This window comes from Tiliqua scincoides, chromosome 9 (assembly GCF_035046505.1).
Source record: "Tiliqua scincoides isolate rTilSci1 chromosome 9, rTilSci1.hap2, whole genome shotgun sequence".
NCBI classification, from domain to species: Eukaryota; Metazoa; Chordata; class Lepidosauria; order Squamata; family Scincidae; genus Tiliqua; species Tiliqua scincoides.
In genome coordinates this window covers 31,641,663-31,664,540 of record NC_089829.1, presented here as the reverse complement: position 1 = coordinate 31,664,540, position 22,878 = coordinate 31,641,663, and the positions used below count along the sequence as shown (strand labels likewise).

The window sequence follows — 22,878 nt, the reverse complement described above, 5'->3', positions numbered from 1 at the left end:
TCTGTTCTTTATCTTTACAATTTATGGTTTCTGACCTGTGTCATTTTTTTTTCTTCAGGAAATGCAGGGTTTTTTAAAAATTCCATGTGGGTTTTGCTTGATGCACCCTTCCACTGTTAGAATGAGCAGTGCCAAACCTACTGGAATCCTCTGCATATCTCTTTTGCTTATGACTGCTCTTGCTGTGAAGTGAAAAGGAGAGTGGAAAATTGGTCTTCTGAGTAATTCGTAACCTGTGTACTGTTGAGAATGAATCCAAAGAAAAACATTGCTTTCAGAAACAGCATTCTACAAACACAATTCTACTGAATAGAAGGAAGGTTGCCCTTTCCCTCAGAGGCAGAAGGGGGAGAAGGAATGAGTCAGTAGATCCTGCTTAAGGAAGGGGGCAAAAGTGTGCATCCTACCTAGCAGGAGGCTGTGGCTTCTCTTGGAATAGACTGGCAGGAAACAATCACCACACCTCTGTCTAATCAACACAACTCTTTCCGTTTATTTGCATCCTGTGACTGTAGCATTGCGAGCATTGCTTTTTTCCTTTGTCAGATTAAACTTTTTAATGTGCTGCATATATTTTAAAAAAGAATGAGTGGTATTCCTGCTTGACTTATCACCTCAGTCCTAATGATGGATAATTGTCATTTTAAACTGAGTGAGACTCAACTATACATTATCCCTGCAATGCCCAAGATGGCATTTTTGAGGCAACATGGATATGGAAGGCAGTTGCTGTGGAGAATCTGTGGGTGGCAGAAGTTAGCAAACCTTTCTTGCTTGCTAGTTCTGCCCTGCAGTTCTCCACCTTTGCACTAATATTGTCAGGGAAATACAACTTTTGGAACTGTGTGTATATGTTCATCTTGTAACTTTAACTATGCAGTTTATTATTATTTTTAAATGAACATTTATTCGTTTTTATTCCGTCTTTCACAAGGAGTCCCAAGGCAGCTGTTTATGATCAGGTGGAAACTTCTTTTTGTAGCCTTTAGGCATTCACTGGGTTGCAGCTGATGTTGGTGCAAGTCCCATTTAACTCAGTGGGACTTCTTTGTAAACAGTTCCCAAACTTAACTGCGTCACAACACCCTTGCAGCCTCTTCTTCTGAGCTGAGCTGGGCACTGCCATCTTGGATCTTGTGAAATCTCATTAGATCCAAAATGGTAGTGCTGGGGGGCAGAGGGGAACAAGAAGAAGGGGCAACCAGGGACATCCCACAGAGCTCCTGTGAGTGTGCCACTATGCACTATGGTGTTTTGATGCACAGTTTGGAAACTCTTGCTGTATAGGATTGCTCTGTTAAGATTGAAGTGCTTAGGTTATTAGCAGGGTTGGTGAACTCTGACTTCTTGCCTCATTGTGATATAATTTGGCTAACTGGTTGCTCTTCTTTTTCAGTCTTCATGAGGAGATCACTGATTTCTACAAGTATATGTCTCCCAGACCTGAAGAGGAGAGAATGCGGATGGAAGTGGTGAATAGGATAGAAAATGTGATAAAGGAACTCTGGCCCAGTGCAGATGTAAGTATAACACACTCTTACTCCTCCTGTTGACTTTTTATTGTAGTCGTTTTACAGACATGACTTATGCTTGGCAATTAGGGTTTTTGTTGCTACGCCCTTCCTTGAGTGTTGGATTCATATTCAGCCTTGGGTAAAGACCTAATCAGAGGAGGGTTTTTGCACTAGAACTCCACAGTTCTTCAACTAAGAGATGGAAACCTTGGAATAAAATTATGCAAATGATGCATTTGTGTAACTATACAGTTTATTTTATGTGATTTGTGTGTTTTCCCCATAAACTCAGTATTTAGGGGACAGTAGAGGTAAAGACATTTGGAAGAACTAATTATTTTACTAAATGGAATACCACTAATAAAGCCCCCACCCCTGCTAGTTCAGTAGCAAAGTCTGCCCAGCTTGAGACCCTGTCCAGTTTTCAGCAAGATTGATTCCCCATATTTAGTGCTCAGGTTGCAGGTCTACAACAGTCACTGATCTCCCCTTGCTGCTTAGAGGTAGAGCTGTTCTTTACTACCCTATCCACTAAGCCTTAAAAAAAATCAGGTGACAAGAAAGTAAGGTAGGTAGAAGAGAATAGAACAGCGAGGTAAAGCTGGATAAGCTTTGAGATTTTTTTGTACATAGATTCTCTGACTGAGGTGACTTGCACTGTAAAAACCCCATCAAAAGCCTGTGACTGAAGAGCAGTTCCTTTATATGAACCCAGTTACTTCTGAAACCCATTGGAATCAACTCTGTAAATGGTTTGCGGGTTTATAAACCAACCCTCTTAACCCTCAAAAAGAACATCTTGTGCACTCTTTTCCCACTTCACAAATCCAGACTTTCTCCATTAGTTTGAGTGAGTTGTAGCTGCTACGTTCAACTAGACTTGAAAACAAAATCACTGGTTCCTTTCACTTCATGGAAAACTCCAAGTCAGTGTTTTTTTTGGGGGGGGGGGGTAAAAAGGGAGCATGTATGAGTGTGTTGAGGAAACGGATAAGGCAAAATTGATGGCATTAAGCACGGGTTTCTTAAACTATGATTTTATTTATAGAAGCCAGCAATTGTGTCATTTGCTCTATTGCTGCAGGGAATGTGCTTAGATGGAAACATTCCTAGTAAGTGAGAAGTGTTCTTGGCAACCACTGGGCTCCGCCATAAGAGTGGCTAAGGGAAGCTTTAATTATCCTGGGACTGGGACAGCAACACTGACATGAAGAGGGAGGCATGTTAGCTTAGTTTTTTTTTTGGGGGGGGGAGAAAATAAACATTGTTTAAAAGAACCAGAAGTGCTCAGTGAGATTTTGAGATTCTGTATTGAGATTAAGGCCAGACACAATGTGGATCTTTACATGCTATACCGTTTTGTGTACACACACAGAGTGAGCTTACAGTGGAAGCTTTTTCCTGTCACACGTTGCAATGGTTCCCTCACCATGTCCACTGGAAGTTCAAAGAGCCTCAATGTGATTTTCATAATTGGACTTTGGTGACATGAGCCTCTTGTGACCGTACACCTGTGTGCAGAGAATAGTGAGCTATACTGTAACCCTACAGGACCAGTCTGATCACTGATTAGTTTTACAATCAGAGTCTTTTTCTGATGGGGAATTGAACTGAAAGGTCACCCAGGGTCCTCATTAGCTGAGCAGTGTTAGGTCTCCCTGTTGGGAAACATTCCATTGTTTCAACCACATTGGATGATGTTTAATTACCATAAGAGTATGCAGTACTCTGGTCTGGACTTTGACCTCTGAAAATTGATAGTTAGGGGCCATAGCTCAGTCATAGAGCACACGCTTTGCGTGCAAAGGATCCCCAGTTCATTCTCTGGCACCTCCAGTTAAAAAGATCCCTGGTAGCAGACAGAAATAAATCCTGGGAGAGCAGCCCCTAGTGCGAATTGATAGTGCTGGATTAGATGGGCCCTTGGTCTGATCCAATAAAACCAATTTCATAAATTGAATTGGTTGCTCATTCTTAAAAACTGGTATATTTTAGCAGATGCCCTCTGGAATTCCTAAAGAGCATGCAACAGGATTTTTTGATGGCAACTTGGATTCCTAAAACTGCAGGACTGAAAAAGTCCTGAAGGTCACTTTGGATTGTGTCAGCTTTGTGCCATAGAAAGTTGTGTGCTGTTGTGACCTTGCCCAAAACTACATCTTGTTAATTGGACAAACCTGCAATTATTGTGCTTGTTCATGTTGGGGCTGCTTTCAAACCGAGCCTGTATATGCAACTAGTCACTGTGCCATTTCTGCCTTCTGTACAGAGCCCAGCATACTGCTAGCTCTATGTTCATGTGCAGCTTTTTCAGGAGTTCCTGGATTATGGCATGTAACTGCAGATACCTGAAATTTATTTATTTAAAAGATTTTTACCCTACCTTTATTCTGCCAGAGTAGATAGATGCCCAGAATTTTGCTTGGGTATAGATGGTTGCAGGTGCCTTGCTTGTCCATGATGATGGGAAGAATCGTTTTGCTTTTCCCAATGTGGCTGAACGCAAACATCTGAATTGTTCATTAAAATCTTTATCTTAAACAAAAGGTAGTTTTGAGTTGTAGCAGACATATGAGTATCTTATTTTGCTGAGTATCTTTTTTCACTTCCACCACCACCACCTATTTTGTAAGGGTTTGAAAGTTTGATTTTTTTTTTTTTAAAAACTTGTGTTGCATTACATTTTTCAGTTTAATACTCCATGTGTCATTTGGTACATGAAAGTGGTTGCATTTTGAACATCTTTGCAGGGTTGGGGTAAATTATCTGACAGTTTGTGAAGTAGCCACTTAATACTGTGACATTTTTAGGATTGACCATTGGGCAATGAAGATGAATCCAGAATTTGACAAACTGAAGAGTTCAGTCCAAGTTTTCAGGAATTCAGTACTGTATTCTGGCTAATACTTTTTCCAGAGTCTGCCAGTTCATTTTCTTTCTTGTCTTTCAGGTGCAGATATTTGGAAGTTTTAAGACTGGTTTATATTTACCTACTAGGTTAGTAGTTTTTAATTACCCTTTATACCTGTATTTTATTTGAACTGAAGAGCAGTATTGTCTTCCTCTTATATGCAACTCATGAGTATATTGAAGTTGGTTGTTACAGAACTGAATGGTTGAGTAGTTTCATTAGAAGATCACTTTGACAACCAAAAGTCAAAGTGGTTGCTTCCATTATTCACCTGCCCTGCCCTGGTGTTTGATAGGAAGTAGTTTGTTGCATGACCTGAACAGAAGAGTATAGAAGCAGCAACTTGTGTCATTGTATGAGGCAGTGTGACCCAGCCTGCCTGTGACGTACTAACTCATCTTGTCTCTGAACGTGGTCTAGGGCAGTCATTTTCAACATTTTTCTTCTCATGGCATACTGACTAATATGGTCTTCTCCGTGGTCTAACCCAGGGGTTCTCAAACTTCCCCTTGCCACAGCTCACCTGTTCTGCAGCAGAGGACACTGTGACCTACCTCCAGCGCCAGACCTCCACAGATCTCTGGAAGCAACTGGAAGTCACTTTCAAGAACCCAGAAGTAAACTGGAAGTGTCTTTCTGATTGCTTCTGGAGCCCTGTGAAGGCCCGGTAGAGCCTCCAGTTGCGTTTGGAGCCAACCAGGCTCAAGGGTGAGTGGGAGGGCCCAACCCAAGACATTGGGTCGCAAACTACTGTTTGAGAAACCCTGGTCCAGCCTGTTGTGGTGTTACTTCCAGCTTCGGGTAGACTTGTCTGGGATCTGTGGCTCTGTTTTCAGGGCAATTGTCTGTAGCAACAAATTGTCTGCAACTCTTCCTCCGCCAGCTTGCCAGTGAGGAAAGAAGGACAGACAATTCATTACTACAGACAGTTGCCCTGACAACATGGCCACCGAATCTGGAAGAGTTTTTCAACCGCTGTACTCTGAACTACCATAGCACACCTGCAGTCCTTTTGCAGAGATCTATGGCCAATATAAGGTGGTGAGGCTTCTGCAAGAATTTTGCAGCTCCTCTGGTTGGTTTCCATGGCTCCCTGGGGAGCCATGCTCACAGTTTGGGAACCACTGGCTTCCAGTCTAGTCTCATACAGCAAGCATGCCAAAGTAAAAGCAGCATTGTTAATAAAATTAGCACAATATTAACAATTAATCTTGTTTGAAAATGCAGGAGATTTAACCCTGCTCTGAAATTATAAGAGTGAAGGCACTAGGTAAAGTGCGTTAGGGAAGGAGTTCCAAAGATGTGGTGCTACTACACAAAATCTTCAGTAAACACTCGCCTTGCTTCTGAAATGGAAAAGCCAATGAATGATTTCTGAAGGTGATCTTAATTGCTAGGCAGGTTTAAAGCATGTGAGAAATTGGGAGCTCTGGAAGTTGATAAACTTGAGGATATTTGTGTGTAAGAAAGTGACAGAGTTTCCTTAATTCAGTGCTTAAGGAACTATTTGATATGCGCTGAGAGGCACTTCACGCGATTGTGATAATGTCACCGGCTTTAGGTTTCTAACTCCTGCTTTTGCAACTTGAAATGTTCTCTTCAGATTCTGTATGCGTTTCCTAAAGTATAGTCTCTTTGCCTTATTTCAATTTTCAGCGATATTGACTTAGTTGTGTTTGGAAAGTGGGAGACGTTACCTCTCTGGACCCTGGAAGAGGCTCTCAGAAAGCACAACGTAGCAGATAAGGGTTCAGTAAAAGTTTTAGACAAAGCAACTGTAAGTTTATTTTTTTTAACTAAAATGTGATATATGGGGGGGAAAAGATACTTGCTGTATAAATGTCCTTTTTGTCAAGTATTCAAGGAGGTTTACGTGAAAACAAAACATGTTCAAACGTAGGGCACTCACCTCACTACTCTGCCTTACCACCTTGTTTATAATTGATCTGTATACTCCTGTTAAGTAGTGAGATGGAGGCTATTGGGGAGCTCACAATAGATCATGATAGCTCACAATTAGATCAGAGCCTTCCCTTTCTGATCTAATTTTGTAGGGGCTGCTGCTCAGTGGTAGAACATCTACTCTGCAAGTAGGAGATCCCTAGCTCAATCATCATCATCTCCAAGTAGGGCTGGTGAAGACCCGCAGCTCCTGGGCCTGACCCAGTGCCAGTCATTGTTGACTGTCCTGACCTAGATAAACCAATGGCCTGACTCGGTGGTGTAAGCTTCATGTGGCCCTAGGTGATTTATGCACTTCCTTTTGACAGCAGGGAATTTCCCCAGCTGCTTAACCCATGAACAAGAGAGTTAACTCCAAAGCAAAGGGAGGCTAAGATCCTCCCCTTCGGAACAGTGATGGGAAGAAGGAAGAACACACACAAGAACTCTTTTTGTGGTTATGCACTTATTGCAAATATTACCAGTGGCAGAGTTACTGCTGATTGACAATGGGAAGGAACCCTTTCTTGCTTTATTATTGCTATTGCACCTGTGAACTGCACCGCTGGTTCTGTGTTCCCAAGCATGGCAATGTGCAGGTGTTTCCCAAATACCAGCACCCAAGCCAGAGGGGACTTTCAAAAGTAGCTTTTGATGTGGTTTTTAGGGGTCTTTTGTTCCCAGTCAAGTCAGGAAACCTTTATTAGCATAATAATGTAATGTTCACAGAAGTAGTTGTCCTCATTGGGCGTACTGAAGTTCCTGGGCACATTTAAAGTAGCCCTTTGGATTCTGGTCACAGTAAATTATTCGTTAAAATGATTCCCCGAAATATTTAGGATCTTTGATACTATGGATCTGAAGCTCATTGGTACTACTTTAACAGTTGTTTTCATCAGTTTTTGCATGGGAATTTCACCTCCTGAAAGGGCTCAGGTTATCTCTCAGAAATAACAGGAGAAATCTCTTTGATACGAATTGTTTGCCCCTCATTTTAATTCTGTGGGCTGGTTTCATTTTATGGGCTTCTGTCTCCCCCTGCTGTTTGCTTATGGCTAAAAGCAGCTGCTTTATATTTGGAGTCTTGTTTTATCCTTCAGTCCTATAAAGGTCCTCTTATACCAGGCAGAAGGTTGAACTCTGCAGTGATTGTTCTTTTTTATTTTGAGTGTGTTGTGCCAAGCATACAGCTGAAAAGTTGTGCTCTTCCTGAAATGAATTGCTTCTGCACTTTCTTTAGGTACCTATTATTAAACTGACTGATTCCTTCACTGAAGTAAAAGTTGATATCAGCTTTAACGTACAGAACGGGGTAAAAGCTGCTCATCTCATCAGAGATTTTATCAAGGTGAGGTGATGCTTACATGTTAACTGCCTGGTAGTTTATAGACCACTCTGATTGCAGTCAAGAGTGGGCAATAGGTGATTTGTTGTTCTGAGAATTCCAGATCCTGGGTTGCTCCACTGCCCTTTTTAAAAAAAAAAAAAAAATCTGGTTTGTAATCCTGATGGCTGTAAAGAAATGCTTAGTTTATTGATAAGTTGGTGCCAAACATTTAAATAACTAGAAACCATGAAATAAGTTAAGAGGTCTGAAACATATATTTCCATGGTTTAAGAAAGTGGTCCTATGCACACACACCTAGGATTAAGTCCCACTGAACACAGTAGAACTGCCAGGTGAACATGTGTAGGATTGCTCTATAAGTGTCTCAAGGACTAGATACTTGTAGTTTTGTTTTTTAAATGAAAGTCAGATTTCATGGCTGGCAAGTGCCTTAGCTACTCACTATTGTTCTTGGAAGCTCTACAGCTAGTGTCTTCCATCACAAAATCATTGAATAATATTAATTCTAGACTGCTTTGTTGTAAGTGGGATGCAGTGTGTGAGACAAGGCAAAAGCCCTTCCTCAGACATGTGGTAGGTGAAATGCTCTAGGCCAGTGATGGCTAACCTATGGCACGCGTGCCACGGAGGGCATGCGGAATGTTGTTGGTGGGCACTCGAAGCCATCGCCCCAGCTGCCAGGCACAAGCCTCTGCTCGCCACCCCTGGAGGGAGGGGCAAGGCCAAGGGGGGGGGAAGGAACGGACAGCAGGGGGAAGAGCCAGGCCCCCAGCGAGGAGTTACCCCCAGCAGCCCAATGGGAGTGCTTCCTCCCTCCCCTGCCTGGGGTAAGTCGGAAGGCTCGAAGGCAGCCAGGGTGTTGGGCGGGCTCAGCAAAGCTGCTGCTGCTTGGGGCTTGCTCCAAGGAAAGCATGGCTGGGACTGCAGCCTCAGAGCCCAATCCTACTGTAGGATTGCATATCTACTCAGAAGTAAGTTCACTGTAGTCAGTGGGGTTTACTCCCAGGAAAGTGATGGTAGGATTGCAGCCCTAGTCAAAAGGGGGGGGGGTGCTGGTAGTTTAAGAGCCCAAGCCCATGCATGTCTACTCAGAAGGAAGTCCCATTAGAGTCATTGGGGCTTGCTCCCAGGAAAGTGTGGCTTGGACTGCAGCCTGAGAGCCCACTTCTATGCATGTCTACTCAGGAGTCAGTCTCATTAAAGTCATTGGGGCTTGCTCCCAGGAAAGCATGGCTGGCATTGCAGCCTGAGAGCCCACTCCTATGCATGTCTACTTAGAAGTAAGCCCCATTACAGTGGATGAGGCTTACTCCCAGGAAAGGGTGCCTGGGATTGGAGTCTGCTCCTGTACATGTCTACTCAGAAGTAAGCCCCATTAGAGTCAATGAGGCTTACTCCTAGGAAAGAGTGGCTGGGATTGCAGCCTTAGAGCCCACTTCTGTGGGTGGGTCTTTTAAAAAAAAAATATTTTCTTGTTTGAGAAAATGAGCAGTGGCAAGGTCTTGCAGCCACCCCCTCCCTGACAATAGTTCTTTGCCCAGCGTGTAATTACTCTGTGGAACTCTTTGCCACAGGAAGCAGTGATGACAACTTGCCTAGATGCCTTTAAGAAGGGATTGGACAAATTTCTAGAGGAAAAGATCTTTAAGGGTTATGAATAATAGTGGGTAAAAGATGTTAATGTATGAGTTGTTTTTTCTAAACTAAAACCTCAATATTCAGGTTAAATTGCCGTGTTGGCACTTTGTGATAAATAAGTGGGTTTTGCGTTGCATTTTGGGCACTTGGTCTCTAAAAGGTTAGCCATCACTGCTCTAGGCAATGGGTGTGGAGGGAAGAGATAGAGGTTACTTGCTAGTCTGTTCCCCTTTGGGTATCCATTTTCTCTACCCTCATCTAAAAGATGCAGGTAGGATGTGGGATAATTATAGAGAGCACATGTATTTGGTCAGTGCAATCTAAATTTGAGGCGGCTATAGCACCTAGCTGTCAATGTTCATGTGTCAAGGCTAGTGTTTCATCTTGCAGATGCTTTATGGGCTGTGTTTTTTATTGCTTTCTTGGTCACACAATGTCCAAAATGCAGCCCTTGTACACTGATGCAGCTGTCTTGTTATGAGAGCAGCCTGTGCGCCTGTGAAAGAAAGTTTTATAATGACAAATGGTCTTGACCAGAGATGTTGAGAAGATGGGTCCCAGGGCACCCCTTTTCTGGAAGCCCAAACTACTTAAATCTGACTGGGCTACTTGTAGAAGAGTGATGGAAGCCAGCAGTAGTGCCTGTCACTCTGTGTGTAAGTAAATAGGGGAAATAGACACCTGTGAGAAGTTTTTTTTGAAAGGAATCTAGAATTTTTTCTCAAAGCATCTGATACAAAGTGGTGTCTGTCCTTATTTTAATTGTTCCCACTAGAGGGCACCAAAGATTTTCTTCTATCTTACAGTTTTGAAGGAATTGTTCAAAACAGTTTTCCAGGGTTCAGTTTTCATATTTTAAAATCTAATCACACAATTAAAGGCAAGCAAAGTTTGGCCTTTAGTATATCTATGTGGACTATTTCTTCCTGAGGAGTAAATTCTCAGTTTTACAGTTTTGAGTTGCCCCTGGACTCCTCCTGTTACATAAGCAGGGAGATATTTTATGGCTCTGCTTGTAAATGCATGTGGCTGAAAGCTACTGTAAACTAAACTACTGCATTCAGTCAGCATGTGTCAGACATGAACTTTGGTTGGAGTTGATTTTGTTTGTTAATGTAACTGGTTTCAAGATATGGAAGATTCTTTCTGGCTAAAATGCATACACATTTGTTTTCACAAAGAACGTAACATGATAAGGAAAGGAAGCAGTCATGCACTGGAAAGGTCATGGATTCAGTCGGCATACAGGTGGCAGATATCCCTACCTTTCCTGATCTAGCACTTCCAGTGCTAAACTAGAAGCAGAGGTTATTTGCAGGAAGAGAGAGGGAACTAGTACCAGGCATGTCCATCAGTCTGGCTAGTACCCTTTGTTTTTGTTTGGAACTAGTAGAAATCAGCATGGAGATCGGCACAGTCTCTATATAGCAGGTGTGGCCAAACTTGCTTGTCATACATGGCTCTTATGATAAACTTCAGATGCTTGGGAGCTGCAATATAGTGGGCTCTCGGTATCAATGGGATGCCACCCCCAGCAGATACCAAATTCCATCCATATTTACATCTGCCGGGGGGGGGGGGGGTTGGCATCCAACCAGCAATGCCTTCCAGTCACATCCAGGGGGTCCTCTGGGGGGGGGGGGTTGGCATCCAACCAGCAATGCCTTCCAGTCACATCCAGGGGGTCCTCTGAGGTCCTCTTGCCATGGACTTGCATATGCAGGTATTCAGATCTACTGATGCTGACCCTGCAGATAAGGCGGGCCCACTGTAATTAAGAAGTATTTAAATTATTAAATTTCTTATCACGAACATTAAAGTTATGGTTTAATCCAGTGGACTCTCAGTTTATACTCAGTAAGATTATAAAGCTTGAAAATTATTATTTCTCTTTTACAGTATATTAATTTTGATGCAAAAAGGAGCTCAGCCGGCCTGTAGAGCCACATGTGTCTCGCAAGCCGCAGTTTGGCCACCTCAATATATAGCTTTCAAGCACCAGATCAATACACCTGACACTTCAAAAATGCTCTGTCTGGAATTGACTCATCTGTCTGTGTGGGGAAGTGGGATGGCCCAGGACACAGACTCAGAGAATGTTACTGTTTGGCAGTTTACCTATTAGCTTAATGATCAGTATCTGCAGCATGTTCCATTGCTTAGAGCAGGGGTCTCCAAACCCTGGCCCGAGGGCCAGTTGTGGCCCGCGGCAAACCTTTTTCCAACCCGCAGCCAACCTCTTGTCCCCTGAAAGCCTCTGACATGACCAGAACTGTGCTCTGATTGTGTCTGGAGGGTGTTCTGAGGGCCAGAGACATTTAATGAATGAGCCCATTCATTCATTTATTCACTCATCTAAGTTCCATCTCTTATTTATTTAAATTTTATATTTATATTTTTTTTCCCGGCCCCCCACACCATGACAGATATTTGATGCGGCCCTCTGGCCAAAAAGATTGGAGACCCCTGGCTTAGAGTATAAGTGATGAGTCTAAAGATGAACATTTCGCAAGAAGTGGTACCGTATGAACAGAAATCTGATTTCCACCTTCTTTTTCTTCCACAGAAATATCCTGTATTGCCATATCTAGTCTTAGTATTGAAACAGTTCTTGTTGCAGAGGGACCTCAATGAAGTATTTACAGGTGGAATCGGTTCTTATAGTCTTTTTTTAATGGCTGTCAGCTTTCTCCAGGTAGGTTGGCAGAAAAATTATTGGCCCTTTTTCTGTTTTCACAATAAGGGCGCAATCCAGCACTGACATAAGGCCAGTGCAGCTCTAAGGTAAGGGAACAAACATTCCCTTACTTTGAGGAGGCCTCCGTGAGTGACACCCAACTGCAGGATGCAGCACATGTCCCATTGGCCCTAAGAGTTTGCGCCCTAAGAGTTGCAACAAATGTGGCTGATAGTATACCATAGGTATATCAGACTTAAGATCAGTTTAGCTTGACATTTGTTATTGTAATTATAAAATTGAATACTGTAAAATTTAGATATGACTGTATGCATTTAGTTCTGCAGCTGTTAGTCTTTAGGTTATTTGTCTGTTGAGAGGAAGAACCCCTATCCATAGAGTACAGGTTCTAGCTGCCACTGCAGATGGGAGAGCGCCCTAAAAAGAGCAGTTCACTAATTCCCCCCCATCACACAAAATACTTACCAGTCTCCAATTGCAGCCCTACTCTTACTGTCTCCTGTGTCTCTGTGCTGTCTGTGGTCTCTGCAAATGCTGCCAGGAATCAGGAAGTTGGATGGCTGAAAACAACATGATGCTAAGCTGCTATGGCACTGTTCCATGATTTATTTCTGTTTTAAGCCATTTTGCCCAATGTTGCATATACTCAGCAGGGACTAAATGTGTATACCTGTAGGCCATGCAAAAATGGGTTAAACGCATGACCTGTGTTGAATTATTTTTATAGCCATTCCTCTTTGCCACTTGTGCATTGATTGAATTGAGTAACATTGGATAGTCAAATATTCCAGCAATTTATAGATTTGGGGCTGGGACCAGGATGCATTTACGCAGCTGAATCAAGTACTGGAGCTTGTGTCTTCCAAGATTCACTTCAACTTGCTGTTCAGTGCACAACACTCAGTATTGTTAAAGAAGAGAGAACTTGGATGCTAGGGCAGGGGTCTCCAAACCCCGGCCCAGGGGCCAGATGTGGCCCGTGGCAAGCCTCTATTCGGCCCACAGCCAGTCTCTAATCTCCTGAGAATCTCTGGCTCAGTTGACCAAACACAGCCAGAGTTGTGCTTGTGGGGTGGGGGAATGGGTGTCCATTTAAGTGTGTGCTTTATTTCTTGGGCTGTGTTGATGCTTGGAGAAATCCTTGACATTTGAGCCCATTCATTTATTCATTCATCTAAGTTTCATCTCTAATGTATTTATTTAAATGTTGTGTTTAATTTTTTTCCCGGCCCTTGGCACTGCCAGATATTTGATGCAGCCCTTCAGCTGAAAAGTTTAGGGACCCCTGTGCTAGGGTATATGTAAGAGTATGTGTTCACAGTTTCAGCCTCATTCACCATTTGTAGCAATCCCATGATTGTAGATCATTATTATTCCCAGTTGACAGATGGGGATCAGAGTAAGGGCCTTTTTTGCCTAAACACACCCACAAAGTCTAGCCGAATCTTAGGTCTGAACACAGTATTTTTAGGTACCAGTGCAACACTCCATTGGATCCTGTAACCTCAGGTTGGCAGATATTGTAGGGATACTTATGCAAAGGGATGGGAGAATGTGTTTGAGGCATTTCACATTGAAGGTGTTTGCATGCTGAATAGGGTTCTAAATGGGGAACAAATAAATATTTTTTGTAGGGTCCTTTTACTGTGCCAGCTGTTAGATTTAATGTGCTTGTGTTTTGTCATTTGACTTGAGCTTTGACTTGAGCTTGAGATTGTTCTCTGAAAGCATTTTAATTTTTTTCCATAGCTACATCCCAGGGAAGATGCCTGCACCCCCAATGCCAACTATGGTGTCCTATTAATAGAATTTTTTGAATTATATGGACGTCATTTCAACTACCTGAAAACAGGCATCCGAATAAAGGATGGTGGTTCATATGTGGCCAAGGATGAGGTGCAGAAGAATATGCTGGATGGCTATCGGCCATCAATGCTATATATTGAGGACCCACTACAACCAGGTATCGTGTTTTTATCTTCCTGTGACACAGTGTAAAACTTCCTGTAGAGATTTCAATCTAAGGATGCAGAATACAAGAGAGTCAGAATTCTGCAAGGTGCTGTATTCCTTCCTCTCACTATTTTGGATCCCTGTGGGCTTATGGTGTCTATCGGTTGCTCACATTTTTGTCCCATACTTCCTCTATAGGGGTCAGGACAGCATATGAGATTTTTTTTCCTTTTATCACAACAACGCTTTGAAACATGTGAGACTGAGAGAGCATGACTGGCCTCATGTCATGCAGTGAATTTCATGGCTAAGTAGTGATTTGAACATAGGTCTCTCTGCTTCCACTTCAGTGCTGAAACCATTAGACCACATGGCCTTACCACGTAGCTCATGTTGTATGGTAGCACTGACTCCATGTATGAAATTCAAGCAAGGACTCTTGCAGTGAACCAAGCAAGAGCCTTTCCTTGGTTATGAAACAGCTCAGATTCTGCAGGAAGTAAAAAGTGTGGCTTAGATTTAGTTTTCACATGCTTGCAAGTAAATGCATCACACTGGTCAAATGTTCTGCTATTTGTCTTGCCCAAGGGTCTGATTTTAACTTTGAGGGTCAAAAACATACCCTGTACATTTCCTGTTGTTCAGTTGCTAAAGGAAAGCAAATTCTGAAGCAACCCAACTCGTGAACTGAGATTGTTAGTGAGATTATATTTGTATAACTTTAAATTGACTGGGGACATTCAGCAAATCTTTCAAGCCTCCAAGGCAGGGTGAACTTGGGTCATTAAAGAAACAGTTTTTTCTTGTTAACACCTAACTTAATAATGGTTTACTTTTTAAGGTAATGATGTTGGGAGGAGTTCCTACGGTGCCATGCAAGTAAAACAAGCGTTTGATTATGCATACGTAGTCCTGAGCCACGCGGTGTCACCCATAGCTAAATATTACCCCAACAATGAAAGTGAAAGGTAAACATTTTGCTTTCAAAAGTTTTGCTTTCAAGCAAGCATTTTTGCTTACAAGGCACCCGTTTTGTATTTTCTTTTGAATCTAACTTTTTATTTCTCTAAACTCTTGACAGTATATTAGGAAGAATAATCAGAGTAACACAAGAAGTGGCAACATATAGAGATTGGATATCAAAGCAGTGGGGGATTCAGAATAGCACAGAGACTTCCTGCAATGGTAAGTTTATCCTGTGAAGAGGCTTGTACAGTCTTTCCAGACATCAGCTTAAGTGATACTTTGGAAATGGGTAGCCCGTAATGCGGACTATCAGTTTTGCTCTTAGCCTCCAATAATGAGAATTTTACAACTTTAACAACTAAAATAAGTTCCTAGACCTCATGAATTGCAGCAGAAGCATGAAAATGTAGCAGCAGGATCTGCGAAGGTTTAGACTGGCCTGTGGCCCAGTCTGTTGGCACAAATTGCAAAACCATTGGCTAAATGAAATCTAAATCGCACCATCTCGCCCATCTCTTCACTGGATCCATCCATTCCTCATAGACTGGATCAGTGTTGCATAAAAGGCTGTGGGCTCTGATTATCCTCACTACAGTATGTCATAATCAGAAGCAGGAGATGGAGTACAGAACACAGTGTTGGAGGGACATTCAACTAAAGTTGGTGGCCCCAATCCAGCTAGAGTTAGTCATAACTAAGACTGCATGCTTACATGGGTTGCTTACATGCTTACTTTTCTGCATGCTTACATGGGAGTAAGCCCTGTTATTGTGGGACTTCTAAATAGGTGTGCACAGGATTGGGATGTAAATCTCATTGGAAGTAATAATTGTATTGATGTTCCATCAGCTTCAGTGGGACATAAGCATGATTCATGTATAAGTTTCACAAGTTGAAAGTCTGAAATACAGTACAATTGGATAGATGGCCTGAATCTTGATGTTAAGGTTCTTGGTCATTATTGCCTTAAAACAAGTTAAGTTCCATGTAAGTAATGTGCAGCATAATATTGTAAAAGGAGAAGTTGATTTTCCTAGACCATGGACTGGCTGAGAGGAGCATATGTGGAATCTGTGCTTTTCTAATGGAGGTTAAAGCTTTTACCATTATGAATAACTTGATTTTAGCATACAGACGCTTATGTCATTCTCAACTGATTTTTTCCAGGTAATGGGGTGACCTTGATAGTGGATAATCAGCAGCTGGACAAATGCAACAATAATCTTGCTGAAGAGAGCGAATCACTAGGTAAACCTAGAAGTAAAATCTCAGAGACACCAAGCAAGCATTCATCAAACTCCTCGTCGGGCCCTTTGTCATCATCGTCTTCTACACTTTCCAGCTCAAGTGATGTAGTAAGTATGAAAATTTCTGGGTAGCGTTTGTATGTTTTGGGTCACTAGAGCAATGCAGTTGCTTCCATGCACCCAATGGGGACTTTGGATTGCATTTATCAAACTGCGGTCAACAGAATCCTATGTCAGGCTGTTTTTGAAACTAAGTTTTAGAAGCAGTTTGTGATATGTTATGGTGAGTGATGCAAGGGTCTGATCTTGATAGAAAATAAGTTCTCACTCGTACTGGGCACATGCAAACCCTATGCTTATAGTGACTCCTGGGGTCTTGGCCCATGAATATGCTTTAAGAAATAAAGAAAATCAGTTTCTAAGCACCTATAGTTGCAGTGAATGTTCAAATCTGGTGAATGCCAATCCTCGATAAATTTACTGAATGTCCAAAAAAGCAGATGTTTTCTGCTTGTTTTTTCACAGTAGAATCTAAATTTCATTTATTTATAATAATAAAGGAAAAAGGAAAGGAAAAACACAGTAAAAGGAGAAAAAAAGAAAAGACAACCTTAAAGATACATAAAAAAATACAAAGAATAATAATTCTTTAATAATGTAGCACAGGCGAAGTTGAATGTTATAATTACTTACAACTTTATATCTTAATAATTTAAATTTCCACCCATATATACATTATATCTCCAACAGCCCCTCTTATCTTCTCATAAGTATTCCATTTCAGATTATTTCAGATTGATGTTCTCTTGTTCTTTAAACTTCAGATCCGCAACTCATTAACTCTTTGTTATCTATTTCTTACTTATGTACCAGTCAATGCTAATGATGGCATCTGGTTGAGTGTTGGTTTGTCTACCAGTGCGCCCTCTGACTGTAGGGTTGCTCATCACATTTTTTTTATGTTCGTATGTGAATGCTGACATGGACCAGATTTTTTGGACTTGTACACATGTTACAATGAATCTCTGCAGGTCCTGCAGACATGATGTTAGTATTCGTGATGTTCTTGGAATCCAGTATAAGAAATGGAATACTAAAAACTAATGGTGTGCCTTCAGTCATTGGAAAGGGTGGCTTTTCAATATGCTTCTGTTTCTTCACATGATCTTCCTAACATTGCAAGAGTATCCTATTTTAGCTCACTTTGGACTTGGATATAAGCAGTATCTGGTGGGCAAACAATGGCCTAGCCTGGTGTAGCTTTTATTTGGGTTGCCTATCTCAAAAGGAACCAGTCATTTCTAGAATATGGGGAATGAGAGTGATGGAAAATATACGTGTGTTTCGTTGAGCTAGAGGTGCCTGAAAGGGCAGCTTCTTTGCATTACCTAGGTCATTTCTGGTTACAGAAAAGGGCTAGGAGGCAGTCTCTTGCTGTGAAGCCCTTTTTCAAAGACTGCATTACTAGTGGATTGTCCAGAGGTATCTGGTTGCCCACTATGGGAAACGGGATTCTGGATTAGCAGGGCTGCACTCACAATATTTTCTGTTTCTTGTAAAAAAAATTTCCCCTGGCAGCTATTGCAGGTTTGGAAAACCCTTGCAGCTCTGAAAGGGTGGGGGGATTCTGGCTCATTACAAGGTACCAGGAGTGCCTAGGGATGCAAGTGTTACAAATGCCATTTTCTGCAGCTTCTTAAGCAGTTTATTTAAGAGTATTGACATAAGGTTACCCCAAAGTCATGAAGTTTTCAGCCACTAGACTTTAACAAAACACCTAATTTCTGTGCAAAAATATTTGCATTTTGTGGATAAAAGTGTGATTTAGGAACAGTCCCAGGGTGTGAACTAGCCTGTGACAGGTCACTGGAGAAAGGAGTGTATATTGGGGTGGGAACTTTAACACTTGATTTTTGATAGCAGTGTCCTCCTAATTGGTCATAGCTTGAGGATACTGGCCACCTGAAAACAGTGGGTGGGTTTATCTTGATCGTTCCCATTAACTACAATAAGTGTTCCTACTTTTGCCTGTTTCTGACAGGAGTCTGATGGAACACCATGCAAAACCTCTAAACAGCTGGGCTGCCGCCAACCTACCGCAAACAGAATGGCAACTCAGGACATATCACTGGGATCCACACAGTCAAGTGTGAAAATAACAAACAGCCAAACAGTGAATGCATCCAGTGTTGCAAACAAATCGCAGGTTGGTAGGGCATTGGGTTCATTTACTCACTGGTGTCTGAAGTCTAAATATCTTAACTGAGATTTCTCCCCCACCCCACGGGCTTCAGTAGAGGATTTTGCAGGCTGCACTAATTCTGTGGCCTGTGGCTTTATACCCAGGCTTAAGGTGGAGATCTGGTAAGATGGATCTCTCTCCTTCTCATCTTTCCCCCCTCCCAAAGTGTTGATGGTAAAGGGGAGGCTTATTGCTGCTATCAAAAAAGATTCCCTAGTGAGAGGAAAGGGATCTGTGAGGCAGTGGGTAGCTTAAAGGGGTAAAAGAGCTTGAGGAATCATAAAGAAATGCAGAGGCATACAAAATCTTGCATCCTGAAAACTCCGCACAAACCTTCCTGATCCTTATGTGACCTTGCATGGAACCCACGCACCCCTGGCTTTGCCCTTGGTTCACATGTGTGCAAATGGTAGCTCCCCTGCTCACACTGGTATCCTTCTCTCTTGCAGCACGGACCCACAAGGTTATTCCGCACTTCTTCCAGCAAAGGCTTCCATGGTCCAGCAAATTCAAGCCATGGCACTTCGGTGACGAACAAACAGCACCAAGGCAGCAAATCTCACCAGTATTACCATGGCAAAAAGAGGAAACACAAGAGGGAAGCGGTCCTTTCAGACCTGTGTAGATAGGAGGGACTCTCTGATGGTTGACTGTTCTTCTGCGTTCAGTGATTTCATGCTACAAGAATAAGTTGGACAGTTACTACGCGGACCTTGCCTGGAGCCTCAGACTGTTGAAAACGTTTAGCAACGTGTTTTAGTTTTTTTTTCCAGCTCGCCACGGAACAGATCATGAAGACTGAGAACTGCAAAAAATAAAAATAAAAAAAAAAGAAAAAGAAAAAAAAGAGGGGGGGAGGAGGAGGAGGAAAAAGCGGCTAACTTGATAAGTCATATACTACAACAGGGTCGTTTTAGGATATAAAAGCTTGAATGTATAATAAATATTTCCCAACAGCTTTTATGCTGACCTGTAGGGGTAGTATTCAGTGTGCTTTAAGGGGGTTGGTAATGAATTAAAATAAAACAAAGGATAAAAAGTGAAAAAAATTGTATTTTGAGGGAAACCCAAACGTCAAAGGAGGGTAAATTCACGCATGATAATTTTTAAATTATTTTTGCATATATTTACCATTTTATTGTGTATCTATAGATGATCAAATAGGAGAATTGACATTTGTAATAGTGGATTTGTTAATACTTTTTACATAACATTACTGTTTAAATTGTAGAATGATTTTCCTTTTTCCTCAGGATTAGTTTAAAAAGAAAAAAACAAAAACCTGAATGGTCAGTTTAACATCAGACAAATGTAGTGAATTACATGGCTTAGTGTGTTTATTTTTTTCTTTTAGCATTTAAATAATTTGGTAGCATATTTATGCGTCTGCATCAGTTGTTTCTCCAAAGGAAAAAATTTAGACGCAGGGACAAAGATGTGTTCATAAAGTGTACAAATACATCCTGTGTCAACTCTGACTTTGTGTTCCTCTCTCGGGAGGAAACGTGAACTGTCACCTTGTTTTCTTAAAGTGCCAGGTTAGTTTTCATCAAAAGCCTCTTTTTTTTTATTTGCTAGGAAATTGGAATATTTTAACGGCCAGGGGTGGTGGGGGGGGGAAGAGGGCTTTGTCCTATCTTGCTGCATTAAACCCAAACGCGTCGAGGGTTTGATGACTGCATTTTGGGACCTCCTCTAAATTATATGCCTTTTTTTGTGCCTTTATCCACTGACCTTGTACTTATTACCCTCTTGCCTCTCACAACTTTTATCTTACTTATCTTTCTTTTTTAAACTTATGGAGAAATGGAACTGTTAAGGCAGTTGAAACAATTTTACCTAAGTGTTATCTCATGCCCTTTTTTAGGCATTTTTAATCCACCCTTCAACGAATTAAACTGTCTTCAATAATGGAAGTAAATTTGTGCTGCTGTCTAAAGAGCTGAAACCCTTTCATATCCGAGTAAAGCTTCACTGAACAGTTACTTCCCCCCTCTCCCTACCCTGCCTCTTTAAAAAAAAGGTTGGAACATTTTAAGACTGAAGATAAATTTTCATGCTATGGACGCAAACAGAATGTGTAGAGTTGTTGGTCACTTGCATTCTTTGTGATGCAGAAAAAGAGGAAAGAGGATTTGGAGCACTTTAATTGATAGAATGTAAAGTGACATTTACTGTAACATTTTTTCTTTGAAGAGGAGTGCGCGTGCGAGTGTTTGTGTGCGCACATGCGTCTGGTGCGCAAGACTGCGTTTGATGTATCCATTCTAGAGGATGATGATGATGATGATCCTTTTCGAAGGACTAATATTAGCTTTTCAATGTTTCTTTTATAAACTGCAGACCAACTTTGATGTTTAATATGCACTGATCAGTGCAAAAGCTTTTTAAATAAAATAATGCAACACGACCAAAAACTGTCATGACTGAAAACTAACAAATGAAAAAACACAACATGGTAAAGCATTTTTAACTTCCAGAAAAGGAGAAAAAACAAACCCTTTACACCATAATGCTCTAAGAACACTAAGCTTCAAACAAACAAAACTAACCTGAATGTGCTAAATTTTAGATCTATGTTTTGGTTTGGTCAGTTTTTCTTACCAACAGAATTTTGGTTACTAGAATTTAGTACAAGGTGTCACATTATGCATAATCAGAATATTTATTTTGGGTTTAAAAACAAATATTTTATAACTGTCCAAGTCCTACCTTCACTGCTTTCGGGAACAAATTCTAAATTATATTAATCCAGTATTACTAGCTGCTCTTAGCAAATGCTGTTACAGACATGTGGTACACTGATCTGTATTACATTTAACCACACCGAAGTTTTTAAAATTTTAATTCTTTTATTTTGGAAGAATCACCCTCATTGTTGGAAACAAATGTTCTGTGGGGATGCAGAGACTGGTGTTCCAATAAGCATGTGATTATCTGAATGTGGTGTTAGCGGGAAGATAATCTTGATTCCATTGGGAATCTTAGGTTTGTGTCAATTTATGGTTTTCATAAATTTTAATGGAAAAATAGCTTTTCCTTGACTGCTTAAGTTTCATTTTGTAAACAGTATCTTTCTAACAGATGAGAAGAGGAAAAAAAGCATGAAGGAGAAATTGAGGTATTTTCCTCAAATGACCAGCATTGTATTCATAAAAACACTGTATATCTTGCAAATCCTTATTTAACCCGAACAGTTGAACTGTTCATTTTTTTCAATCTGAAGTAAAAAAAAAAATTACTTTCAAGACCTTTTAAGTTTTGCCTGCTCATTTCTTGTACATCTCATCTCTGTATTTGACTTAAGTCTAATTTTTTTGTTTCAATACTTTTTGTGACGATTTTGTGAAATATATATAAAATAAATGTTTCAACACATTTTTATCATTCTTGACATCTATTTTCTTTTCAAGGCATGTGATTTTCCCCTTCTGCTTTTCTTTTAATCAGGCATCATCTAGCCAAGACATATAGCGCTGTAGTGGAAATAAAGGGAGCAAAACAAATATGGCAGCATGAAGGGATCCCAAGTTCATGTCATTTGGGTTAGTTGCCATCATTTGTGTGTTACAAACTCTGCCTCAAATATATTTCCTTTGGGATTCACTGCTACTCAGGGAGTTTTTTTCCAAGGTGGCTGCTTTCTGTTTGGAACTAGCTTTTGGTGATGGAAGTAAGAACTACCATTCTGGTCCAATACTACTCCAAGAGTGAAGTGGGTGCTGGTTGCTAAGTGGTTTACTTATTCTGCCTTCCCTTACAACAGGGGTTCCCCAACTGAAGCAGGCTGGTAGTGAGACCCATGATGGAGCTTCAAGACGGCCATAGGAGGCTCAGCCCATTGGGCTGAGATCCAGCGCGGTGTGGTTCTCATGCACTTTGAAAAGTCCACCTGCCTGTCCCGACCTGCTAGTTTGAAGCTCCGTCACAGGTCTCCAAACCCAAATGATGTCATCCTCAGTGAATTCCAGGAGCCACACACTGCATTTGCAGCATATGGGGGAGGGGGGCATTGTGGACCAAAGAAGATTGGGAAGTGCTGTCTTATGATATCAGAGTATAGTAGCTTGAGATACACTTCAAAAACCAGAATGGAGTCATTGGTGAGCTAGATAGTGTCTGTATGATTGGATGGGTATAATCTGACGTGAAAGGCATGTTGAGTGAGGCTTTAGCTCGCCCCAAATAGGCAAATCTCTATTTTATCACAGGGGTCTCCAAACTCCAGCCTGGGGGCCAGATGCGGCCCGCAGCAAGCCTCTATCTGGCCCACAGCCAGCCTCTTGTCCCCTGAAAGTCTCTGGCCCACTCGACTGAACATGTCCAGAGCTGTGCTCTGATTGCATCTGGAGGGTGTTTTGAGCGCCAGAGAGGCTGAGTGAATGAGCCCACTCATTCATTTATTCATTCATCTAAGTTC

The 22,878-nt window shown here is 41.5% G+C and overlaps 1 protein-coding gene across 2 annotated transcripts in view; it reads left to right on the top strand.

Moving 5' to 3' along the window:
• TENT4B (terminal nucleotidyltransferase 4B) overlaps window positions 1–21,793 on the top strand; it is a 42,949-nt gene extending 21,156 nt beyond the window's left edge. The window contains exons 2-12 of one of the 2 annotated variants that reach the window (XM_066637569.1): window positions 1,397–1,520; window positions 4,465–4,511; window positions 6,082–6,202; window positions 7,607–7,714; window positions 11,919–12,047; window positions 13,800–14,013; window positions 14,845–14,971; window positions 15,085–15,188; window positions 16,137–16,324; window positions 18,258–18,422; window positions 18,908–21,793. In XM_066637569.1, the coding sequence (XP_066493666.1) occupies window positions 1,397–1,520; window positions 4,465–4,511; window positions 6,082–6,202; window positions 7,607–7,714; window positions 11,919–12,047; window positions 13,800–14,013; window positions 14,845–14,971; window positions 15,085–15,188; window positions 16,137–16,324; window positions 18,258–18,422; window positions 18,908–19,087 (1,507 nt within the window). In that variant the 3' untranslated portion in view covers window positions 19,088–21,793. The remainder of the gene's footprint in view (window positions 1–1,396; window positions 1,521–4,464; window positions 4,512–6,081; window positions 6,203–7,606; window positions 7,715–11,918; window positions 12,048–13,799; window positions 14,014–14,844; window positions 14,972–15,084; window positions 15,189–16,136; window positions 16,325–18,257; window positions 18,423–18,907) is intronic. The other variant, XM_066637570.1, reaches the window with a different exon arrangement.
• The last annotated feature ends 1,085 nt before the right edge of the window (window positions 21,794–22,878 follow it).